General features: G+C 47.5%; 1 protein-coding gene across 2 annotated transcripts in view; it reads right to left on the bottom strand.

Annotated features, from left to right (window-relative positions):
• The window catches only part of CSNK2A1 (casein kinase 2 alpha 1), a 43,409-nt gene that overhangs the window by 5,165 nt on the left and 26,611 nt on the right, over positions 1-11,633 (bottom strand). For both annotated transcript variants that reach the window (XM_081011454.1, XM_081011455.1), the window contains 8 exons: positions 11,025-11,126; positions 9,288-9,338; positions 8,060-8,119; positions 5,872-5,955; positions 4,480-4,590; positions 2,835-2,936; positions 810-910; positions 183-331 (listed from right to left, as the gene is read on the bottom strand). In XM_081011454.1, the coding sequence (XP_080867580.1) occupies positions 183-331; positions 810-910; positions 2,835-2,936; positions 4,480-4,590; positions 5,872-5,955; positions 8,060-8,119; positions 9,288-9,338; positions 11,025-11,126 (760 nt within the window). The remainder of the gene's footprint in view (positions 1-182; positions 332-809; positions 911-2,834; positions 2,937-4,479; positions 4,591-5,871; positions 5,956-8,059; positions 8,120-9,287; positions 9,339-11,024; positions 11,127-11,633) is intronic.

Genomic DNA, 11,633 nt, shown 5'->3' with positions numbered 1-11,633 from the left:
TCGGCTCCGATGAGATTTTGCCATATGCAGCTCACAGATTATTTTGTGTGCCACCGCCAACATGGCTTTTCTAGGAAGGAGAAACAGGCTCAGAATGCCCTTTCTGGTGCACCTCTCCCTCCTCCCTGACCGTTGCCCCTTTGAAAGTCTGAAAAGCTGGGCCCATGGAGGGCTAGACTCACAGAAGTAAGGGTGCTCCATGGCTTCTCTCGCCGTCAGACGGGATTGGTGGTCGTATCGCAGCAACTTATCCAAGAAATCCAGGGCCTCGGGGCTGACCAAATGCTGATTCTCGCTGTGGACGAAGCGCTCCCATCGCTTGCGGGAATGCCTATGAGCCAGGCGGGGGGGAGAACACAGAGTGAATGGATGAGTCCCCCTTGGACAGCCTCTGTTAACCCTACCAGCATACAAGTATTTCTGCACGTTGTCAGCGGCTCTTAAGAATGGAAAGAGGAACGCACACAAGTAACTTGAAGTCAAGTCGCCTGCCGTTTCTGTAGCGCCTTACAAAGCAGTTTTGGCACTGCATGGTTTGGAGATGCAAGTGGAAGGAAGCGAAAAGGACATGTCCCTTCCAGACCACTAAATAGACAGCGAGAGAAGACATCTCAAGGCAGCCCTGTCTAGGCAAGTTTTTAATGTTTCATGCTTTATTGTGTTCTTAGTTGGAAGCCGCCCAGAATGACTGGGGCAACCTAGTCAGTTGGGCAGCCAACTATTATTATTATATTATTGGTTTATGGAACTGGAGAGGGGATGGCCCCAAAAAGTTTGGGAACCACTGTGTTAAATAAATCTCATCTTACCTGCCCAAGATGTCGTTGAAACGGGGGTCAAGCTCAATGTTGTATTTGTCAATGTAGTCGTACAGGTCTTCTGTCCCGAGCACCTTAGCTATTCTCACCAACTGTGAACAGAAGGCGTAAGCCAGCATGTGGAAGCGCAGTGGCTGGGAGACGGAGCAACGAATCGGGGAGGCCTCCAGTTCAAGTCTTGCCTCTGGATACGATCTCGCTTTGGGCAAGGCACTCTTCCCTCTCGGCCTCAGTCCACCCACCAGCCCGCCAATACTGGGAACAACATTACGGAGTTCCCTTACAGGGTCACTGTAAGGATCACAGCTAGGTAATAAAGGCCAAGAGCTCTAAACCCTTGAAAGCACTATATGAGTGTTAATTATAATGACAGCTCATCTTTATATTTTGAGATATTTATGTACCGCCCTGTGTACAAGCCACAGGATGGTTGACAACAAGCAAATGGGATTTTTTTAAAAAATCCATAAAGCAACTAATGCTTTAAAAAAAAAAACAAGTAGCAAATCAATAAGGAACAGCTGCTAATAGCAGCAGCCATCAGGTTTCTCCTTTTCCAAATGCCTGCTGAAAAAGATGTGCTTGAACTATAGAGAGACAGGGCAAAATGCACTTCATTAAAGAGCGAGTTCTCTAAATTCACACAAAGAACCTCCCTGTGTCAGCCACAGAACAGGCCCATGTGACACCAAGTGCCATTAAAAAACCTTACATGGGAACACCAATCTTGACTTTGGTGAAATGTGATTTCCCCAAATAAGCAACTTCAGCTGGAAAACGGTGATCACAGCCACTTCAGAAACCAGGAGGTTAACTTCCCCCATGGCAGAAACACGAGCTTCTCGGGGCAGTTGTGAGATATTAGAAAACAGGATATGATCACTGTCATCCGCCCGACAATCCCTGGCAGCTGCTCTTCATTCCCCCGTCGAGAGTATTTGCAGGGCAAGTCAAGAGCAGTGGTGTCGCAAGGTGGGGGCGGTGCACCCCAGGTTCCACGTCTGGGAGGGTGACAAGAAGGCACCCCGTGGGGTGCTTTCCCGAGTGCGGCAGCGCAAGCAGCCATCGCGCCATCGCATGTGGAGGATCCTCCATTCGCGGCTGCAGCCGCGAGCAGAGGATCCCACCACCGTCCATACAGCTCTCAGGCGGCGCCGGTGGCAAACTGCTAGATACAACGCATGTGCAGTGTCGCATGCATGCGCTGTGCGTAGCGGTTTGCCACCAGCGCCGCTGGAGTGCCATACGGACGGCGGTGGGATCCCTTCTCCCTTGCTTGCTGTAAGCGGTTCCCACTTTGCTGCTTTACAGCGAGCTGGGGAGGGAGGGAGGAGGATGGACGGGACCTGTGGCTCCCAAGAGGACGAGCTGCGCAGCTTTGCCAGTGCCCCAGCAAAGCGGCATAGCTCCCCCCTTTCCCCCGACAGCTCAGGGTACTTGGGAGTCGCGGGCGTGGGGGTGCAGAGGAAGGGGGGGCAGACATTTGTCGCCCACCCGTGACTTCCAAGCTTTCCCTGAGCTGTCGTGGGGGGGGGGGGGAAGAGGGTGACAAAAAAAAATTCCACACCGGGTACCACCTGGGCTTGCTACGCCTCTGGTCAAGAGATCTGTTGGGCAAGGGAGCAGGTAGCTTTGGATGAACATGGGCTGGCATCAGACTGCCATATTCAGAGCACACCCAGTGAAGTATAAATCTTGAGTCTGGCTTAGCCGAATACCACCCATGTACATTGCTTCATGTCAGCTTGCAGCCAATACGTGCTAGCTAAAATCTACTGGAAACCAGACTGAAAGAGAAACTGAAATTTATATCTGTGACCCATGGTAGCACCATTCATACGTGCAGGTCCTAACTGGAGTTGGCAGTGATCAAATGAGAAACGTACATGTGAGCCAATCCAGTGAATTCTTGATTTTTCCAACCCTTGGGAAGCTGAGAACATGCAGAAGTCACGGAGGAAGAGAAAGCCCTGTGCCTGAACATCACCATCATATCTCTTTCACTCTTTCTCTCACCTGATCATAGTTATCATGACCATGGAAGAAGGGCTCCTTTCGGAAGATCATGCTGGCGAGCATGCAACCCAAGCTCCACATGTCCAAACTGTAGTCGTACATCTGCAAAGGAAGCAAAAGCAGGCCCATCGGTCTGGTGCACTTAACAGGCGTAAAAGGGGCAAAAGGAACACCGCAAACCAAGCCCTGTTGTGAGTGAAAACAAATCCCCACGACAAGTTGACAGCAACCAGCTTGGCACAAAGAAAATACACACCTCAGGGTGAGGAGTCCCTGTAGTTCCTCAGGGGTTATTCAAATCTGAGTGCTCATTGGAAGGATTGGACACTCCTTCATTGGAGGTTTTTATGGCTGGATGGCCACCTGTTGTGGATGCTTTAGTTGAGAGTCCTGCATTGCAGAGGGTTGGACCCTTCCAATTCTACGATTCTGTGTTAGTGGAACCAGGCAGAGAGCCTTCTCGTTAGTGGTGCCCACCCTGTGGAACGCCCTCCCATCAGATATCAAGGCAGTACAGTGGTACCTCAGGTTACAGATGCTTCAGGTTAGAGGCGCTTCAGGTTACAGACTCCGCTAACCCAGAAATAGTACCTCGAGTTAAGAACTTTGCTTCAGAATGAGAACAAAAATCGTGTGGCAGCAGCGCGAGGCCCCACTAGCTAAAGTGGTACCCCAGGTTAAGAACAGTTTCAGGTTAAGAACAGACCTCCAGAACGAATTAAGTTCTTAACCCAAGGTACCACTGTAAACAACTATCCGACTTTTAGAAGACATTATTGTATTTTAATATTTTGCTGGAAGCAGCTCAGAGTGGTTGGGGAAACCCAGCCAGATTGTGGGGTATACATTATTATTATCATCATCATCATCATCTGAAAGGAGCTCTGTTTAGGGAAGTTTTTAATGTTTGATGCTTTATCGTATTTTTAATATTCTGTTGGGAGCCATCCAGAGTGGCTGGGGAAACCCAGCCAGATGGGTGGGGTATAAATCATAAAGTGTTGTTGTTGTTGTTCTTTCAAGGAACAACACCCAAGAGAGAGAAGCAGATTCATCTGCTGAGACAGAGCTGCTGTGACCACTGCCATGTTACAAACAGGGACAATCCATTCAGGCCCAGAGACTGGTCCATTGGGAAGAATGGGGCACTTCCCCACCAACCTCAATCTGCATCCAAGCCAACCCCAACTTGCCTGCCTGCTTTCTGGCAACCAGAGGGAGGGCAATGGGCGTCACCTTCTTCCTCTTTAGTGTCAGTGCTGACCTTGCAGAACTCAGCGAGGAGGAGCGCGGTGCGGGCAAAACCAGAATTAGATGACTCTGGCTCCACCTGCTGACAGCCTCCTGCCTTACACCCCTGCAAGCCCCAGATAGGCAGGAGCCAGCACTCTTTGGAGCAGAGTAAACGAAATGAACCCTCCATCAATTCCACACCCAAACTGAAAGCTAAATAGGTAAGGATGCAGTTAGCACCAGGGGTGTCTAAAATGAGAATGGAAGGAAATGCAGTTCTACCTGGAGGGGAAGGGGGAAAGAGAAACGTTCAACTGATTTTTCTAACCTTAGGGTTGAATGTGCTTGTGTTCTTTAATTGTTTGTGCTGCTTTTCCACAAACCTGATTATTTCCGTAGCTGGGACAGTTACCTGATAATCTACGAGGAGCTCTGGGCCTTTGAAGTATCTAGAAGCCACTCGGACATTGTACTCTTGGCCAGGATGATAGAATTCAGCCAAACCCCAATCTATTAGCCGGAGCTAAAAGGGGAAAAGGGAAAGGAGATTGAGGAGGAGGAGGAGCAGAAACCTCTTTACCTTGGCCTGCATCTTCCAGTGACTGTGCAGATTGCTTGCTGCAGGAAATAACAGCATCAGAAATAAATGGAATGTTATGAAATGATGCGAAGATTTAATTGAGCGGAAGCGCAAAACGTAACTGACACCATCTGGCGTGGTCAGGGACAAAAATAGTGCAATCGAACTATTGAACTGTGAGTGAGAGGGAGGAGTAGGAGGGCAGAGGATAATTCTGCTCTGATGAGTAGCCAAGGCCTGGAAAATAGGAGTCAAACCACCAAAAAGCAGTGTTTCTCAGATGAAAGATCAATAATTACAGCAATGAATAGCTTCGGCTCAAAGTTCACACAAGGGTAAATTAGACGAGCAGGCTGGGGGGAAGAGAAAAATACAAAACGGAAGAAACTGAAAAAAATCAATTTGACCCTTGAAGAGTTGAAATGGGAGCTGCAGAAAACATCCTTCTTCCTTCTCGGCACACCATGCACCAGCCTTTGCCCAACCTGGTGTCCTCCCCGATGTTATGGACTACAACTCCCATCAGTCTCAGCCAGGACAGCCAATTCTCAGAGGCTATGGGAGCTGTAGTCCAAAATGTCCAGGAGGAACCACGTTGGGGAATCCTGCTGTTCAACATCTGTGCTCCTTACCGATATATTGTGAACTGAGATCTACAGATGAATAGTGTGCCAATTTAATAAATAGCGAGAATAATAAAAATAACAGTATCTTTAACATTTTACACTGTACCTTGAAATGAGTGGTCATGTTTCCCCCCGAATGACAAACCAACCACCATCACCAGCTTCCCCTTGTGAGGTGTAGCCACAAGGAACATACCTTATAACTTACTCTTAGTTCACAAAGAATGGGGGTGAAGTCCAATAGGCTTGACCAGTATCCTGTATGAACCAACTCTGTTCTGGGACATGCTCCAGAACGCTTGCAACACGACAGGGTTCTGCAGCACATACCCAGAGCAGCTTTGGTAGGTAAAGTACTCAATGAAGGTAAAACGTCTGAATGCCAACAGGAGTTTTGCAGAAGCTAAATGTGCAAGATTTCACTCCTACCTTCCATACTAATCTCTTTTTGGAAATCTCTTTTCCACTCCTGCTACTAACAGGCCACAAACACACACAGCAGCAGCAGCAGCAAGAGCAGCAGTGCACCAGAGGAATTTTGCTTCCGCCACAATTAAATCCCGACTAGAAACAGAGGACAAAGACCCCCAAGCCTTACCTTTCTGTGTTCATGGTCAATCATGACGTTGTGGGGTTTGACGTCTCTGTGCATTATCCCCATACTGTGGCAATAGTCCAGGGCCTGGGGAAAAGAGGCATGTTGATCACGAACAAGAGCCTAAGAACATCAGAACAGGCCAGCGGCCCACCTAGTCCAGAATCCCGCTCTCACAGTGGCCAACCAGATGCCCGCGGACATCAGAGATCAGATCCCCACCTCGCTCGTTTTAACTTTATCTGTATGAAAATCCGCATGGTGCTTTGCAGCCCTAAACAGAGCCTTCCCAAAGGTCGCCCCAATGCAAAAACGCAGGAGCGGAATCAAAGGACAAGAGTGCCAGTTGAGTGGGGAGACACACAAGGGAATGTCAGATGAAGAGTTCCCAATAGCTGGTCGAAAAGGAAGGAAGCTATTTAAACCTCCCTCAAGAGGGAGTTGCACAACTTACAACACAACAAAACAGAAAAGGTCTCAAGTTCCAACCAAAAATGCTTGTGATGCAGGTGGGAAGCTAAATAAGGCTGCAGAGGCTGACTGGAGCAGGCAGGCAGGATCCATTGAAAGTTAGCCCTCCTTCCTATCGAAAGGCTCTCAGATTGCCACGTTACTTGAAGCTACAGTAGGTAGCTGTGTTGTGAAGCAGGAGTGGGGAAGTGGGGAACATGTGGTCCTCCAAGCACTGTTAAATTACAACCGCCGGAAGCCCCAGTCACCATGCATGGGCAATGGTCAGGGATTATGGGAGTTGGAGTCCAACAACATGTCAATGAGCACAGGTTCCCCACGCATGATTAACTGGGAATGTTGGGAGAGGCCAAAAGCTTCAGCAGCATCTATTGCCAAGCCTGCCCCATTGCCCTATATGCAAGGCATCAACTTCCTAGCTCCAAGGCACTGGTCTTCAACTGCTGGGGATTGGGACCTGCTAGTGGGTCATGGCCTGATCCAAGGCAGGTTTTGCCTACAGGAGAACCACCACCCTGCAAATATATGGTAGAAGATTAAGAACTGGGTCCTCAAATGCATGCTTGAGTTAAAAGTGAGTCTTGGGCCTGAAAAAAGTGGAAGGGATTTCAATCAGCGTTAGAACCCCAGATATTTAAGTTCATCGCCAAATGGCACCTTAAACCTAGGTTATGTTCGCCACAACGGAATGTCTAGGCAGCATTATTTTACTGCAGTGGGGTTTATTATTATCATCATCATCAATTTCATTTCTATACCGCTTTATATCTTGAAAAAAATCTCAAAGTGGTTTACCACACATTAAAACATCAAGACAGTCCAGAATAAAACAAATTCAACCTTCAAGGATTATATTTCAGACCCTTCTCTAAGTGGCATTTTGCTTTCCCCGTATTGATCTGCCTACTTAATTTATATTGCTGCACCATAGCAGAAGTACTCTAGGAAGGCAGTGTGGTGTAGAGGTTAAGAGTGTCAGACTAGGACCTGGGAGATCAGGGTTCAAATCCTCACTCCGTCATGAAGCTCACTGGATGACCTTGGAGTCAGCCGAAGCCTCTTCGCCTACCTCACAGGGTCGTTGTAGAGATTAACTGAGGAGGAGGGGTAAACCTTGCACTCCTTGGAGGAAAAGGTAGGAGGTCAATGCAATGAATAAGCTCTTCTGCTTGCCTGCGTAAGAAATGTGGAAGGGCCAGAGGCAGATGGAGATGTCCGCTGAACAAACTGGCATCTAGAAATCTCCATGTCATCGCAAATGGACCCACGCCAGTCGAAAACATGCCTAGCTGATTTCGAACACTGATTTCAACCATGTGCATGGTAAGAGGATGCCACAGGCTGCACCAAAGACCTCAAAGGGCCTGATAAGGCTCCTGGGCTTAAGCTCTGCAGCCCTGCTCTAATAAATCACATGGACAGTCCACATGGCACTCGGAGCGAAGTACTGACAGCCATCAAGAACAGGCGCCAATATCCATGCTAAACATTACTAGCACTTCTGGTAATCATGGTAATGGATCGATGGAACAAGTGACGGCTCCGAGGCAAGCAGGATTTGCCTGGGCAATGTTAGGTTATGTCTGGAACACAAAGATTCCTCAGAATAACCAATGGAAGAGAGAACTCCTTCAACTCCTCAGGGTGGCTGGTTGCCATTTCTCAGCCAACCTCATGCTTTACCTCCCATCTCAAACAGGAAGGGGAAAGGCAAACTCACCTTCAAGATTTCATACATGTAGAACCGGATGTCGTAGTCTGTTAACGTTTGGTATAATTGCTGTAAGACATCAATGTTAAAAAATTAAGTTTTCAAGCAACAAATTATGGGGGTTAGGGGTTTGTTTTTTGTCATCCATTATGGGGCATGTGATGAGGAAGGTAATTCGGTATTTGGGGACATTATTGAGGCTCTGTCACACATTATGCAGAGACCAGTGCTTTTTTTCAAAGGGGTATTCAAGGGTGCGCAGTACCGGCACCCCTTTTCGTTGTTGTTAAAAGGTGTGGCACTTACTGTAACAACTTCATGGTGAGTACCGGCACCTATTATTCTAGAAAAAAGGCACTGGTGGAGACCAACCTGGATAGCTACCAAGTGTACACTCAGGACAAGGCTGCAGCCAATCGTGACTCCCTAATGAGGGGACCTGTAAGTAACACATGCGTACCTCCATGCATGCACACTAACTACCTGCTTGCTGTGTTCATCTCTTGGTTATAGATCAGGGACGGCCAACTCCTAAGAGACTGTGATCTACTCACAGAATAAAAAACTGGCAGTGATCTACCCCTTTGGGAGGGTCAGGGCAAAACTGTTGAGCTTTTTTAGGGAGGAAAATCCTGTTTTGTTTTGTTTTTTTAGAGGTTCAGGTCAAAGTTGTTTAGCTTTTTAGCTGGAGATTGACCAACAATGGAGCAGGGGTGGGGGAATTCTATTTTACCAACGCTAAGGAAATCTACCAGTAGATTGTGATCGACCTGTTAGACATCCCTGCTCTAGATGAACAACAGAGTTCCTAACCTACCTCACAGGGTTGCTGGGAATATAAAAATGGAGGAAAGGAGGGAGAGAACTACCTGTGCTGCCCTGAGCTACCTGGCAGGAAGGGAGAGACAGACACACAATAAAATAAATGAATGAAATGCCAAGTTCAAAGTGCCTTTTGTAGACTGAACATGGGGGTGCTACTGTTATTTGCTGGAATAAACAAACTTTTATCTGGTGGAAGTAACTGGCCTTGGGTAACTTCATCGCACTTTACCAAAAATGACTTACATTTTTAATTTCCTTTTCATTGAAATCAGAATTGGGAGGGACCTCAAAAGGTCATTTGGGTTGAACCCTCTGCCAATATAGGACATTCACTATTGCAGCATCCCCAAAACCAGGCATGCATCCATCCTTAAATATTCTAAAACCCCAAAGGCTGAGTGACAAACCATACCTTAAAGTCTGTGTTGTTTACATGTTCGAAAACCAAGGCTGGGGTCCGAGACTAGGAGGAGGAAACCAAAACAGTCAGTCATGTTGGGACCTTCTTTGCTTTATAGGCCTAATACTTATCAACACATACATGACCTCACTTCTCCGCCATCCTCTGCAGAAGGTTTCAAGCATCTGACTAGTTGTAGTTACACCAAATGCAATAGCCCACATTTCCACAAAATCTAGAAGGAACTGCAGGGAGGGGGAGCTTCCTCTGAGAGAAGCTAATCTGATTAAAAGGCCTGATCTGATTAAGCAATTCGAAAATAGGATTAGAGGAAAACCAGAGAGCAAACAGGGAGCGGGGCTGTGCGGAAGTAATGCTGCATCTTATGATCAATAGATGCCTGAAATGCCAACATGTTTTATATTTAATAAAGTGCTAGGAGTTCTCCTGCTGTGTCATTACCTGGGACGACAAAAGCAGCTCATACGTGTACACAATTCTGTGCTCTTTTTAACCTGCTACCCCATTCGAGTGAAGCATTTGCTACCTCTTTCTCACAGTCAGATGGATAAACGGGGAGAGGGGGGTTTGTAATTCACAAGCTGGCCCACTCGGCAGGCTTTTTACCCACTAAAAGCACAGCCCCCCAGAGCTCTTTCACAGCCCACATTTCCTGTGAGTGCAGACAGATTATTCAAGCAGGGGCGCATTACCTCTCCTCCCTTCCACAAAAGGACCGCGTAACCGGAAATGCTGAGATATACAGCTTGACTGCACACTTGCATTCCCAACACTGAGCACCAGACACACACACACACAGAAAGTCATCGGTGTCAGAGACACAAGCAAAGAAGCTGTTCTTTGACAATCTGCCTTGTCCTACTGGCATCTGAAGATGAACACCTTTCTCGGCATCCCGCCGGAAAGGAGGCGAGGAACTTGTGGTGCTTCCAATTGCTGCTGGCCCTCACGTTCCATCATCCCTGCCTATTAGCCCAACTGGTTAGGACTCAACAGTTGAGGTCCAATGGACCTCTGGAGGGCCAAAGGTTCACAACAAAGGGTCTCAGGGCGGTTCACAACATAAAAATAGAAGGTAAAAAAACACACAAAATAAATAATAATAAAAATAAGAGCAAAAACAACCTAATAACCCCCTTCCCCCTCATTTTTTTTTTAAGGGCATAGGATGTAACAACCAAATCCCTGGTTAAAGAAGAACATTTTTGTCTGGTGCCTAAAGGTGTATAATGAAGGCGCCAGGCGAACTTCCCTAGGGAGAGCATTCCACAGATGGGGAGCCACTGCAGAGAAGCCCTGTTCTTGTGTTGCCACCCTCCACACCTCTTGAGGAGGGGGCACACAAAGGAAGGCCTCCGATGATCATTGCAGGGTCTGGGCAGGCTCATATGATAAGAGGCAGTCCCTGAGTTACTGCGGTCCTGAGCCGCTTAAGGCTTTATAGCTCAAAAGCAGCACTTTGAATTTAGTTCTCGTCCAAAGGCCCAGTCCAGTCTAGCATTCATTTTCCAACAAATGGCAGCTACCTCTTTTTCGTCTCCAGCACCTGACACTCAAAGGCAGGCTCTCTCTGCAGGAGCAGGGCTGCTATGATGACTCCTAAACACTGATGGCTCTCTCTCCCCGGAGTTTGTCCAGTCCTTTTACAAACCAACTGTCACAGCTTTCTCTCTCCCCTCCGCTTACCGCGCAGTCCTGGAGCTGCTCCAGAACCTCAGAGCTACTCACCACAGGGTCTTTCACTATATCTGCAAGGGTGATGATGTTGGGGCCGCCTCGCAAGTTCTCCAAGATTTTGATTTCACGCTTGATTTTCTTCTTTTTCACAGGCTGGTGAGAGAAATGCCCGTTTACCCAAGGCAACGTTTAAAGCCCAAGTGAAGCCAGTCAGAGTGCAGGAAAGAATCCCACTGCAGCTTTGAAAGTACTGCTGCACCTGGTTTTTATTATTAGATCTTTTTAATTTTACAAAGAACAATCTAGCTGTGAGTTCCTACCCAATTTTCATTTTAAACTGTTGACTGCAACTTGGAAGCCTGTGTCACACCTGAAAAAGTGGGTTAAAGTGTGTGTGTGTGTGTGTGTGTGTGTGTGTTTATCTTATGCACACACACCATGGATCCCTATACCAGGCCAGATGAATACTTCAATCAGCTCCTAGCATCTGATCCGAATGGAATGAATGAGGCAAGCCAGGGAGTTCACAAGCAGCATAAGATGACCATCTCATTCAACACCAGAAGTTCAGTATTGAGATTACCATCATTTCCACCTCTCACAGCTAGTAGCCCTAAATAAGGCCACCTTTCACGTATTTGCCCAACGCTTTCTGAATGG

The sequence above is a fragment of the Podarcis pityusensis genome (assembly GCF_964106645.2).
Source record: "Podarcis pityusensis genome assembly, chromosome: 6".
NCBI classification, from domain to species: domain Eukaryota; kingdom Metazoa; phylum Chordata; class Lepidosauria; order Squamata; family Lacertidae; genus Podarcis; species Podarcis pityusensis.
Note: the sequence above shows the minus strand (reverse complement) of the source record. Positions and strands in the feature narration are given on the sequence as shown.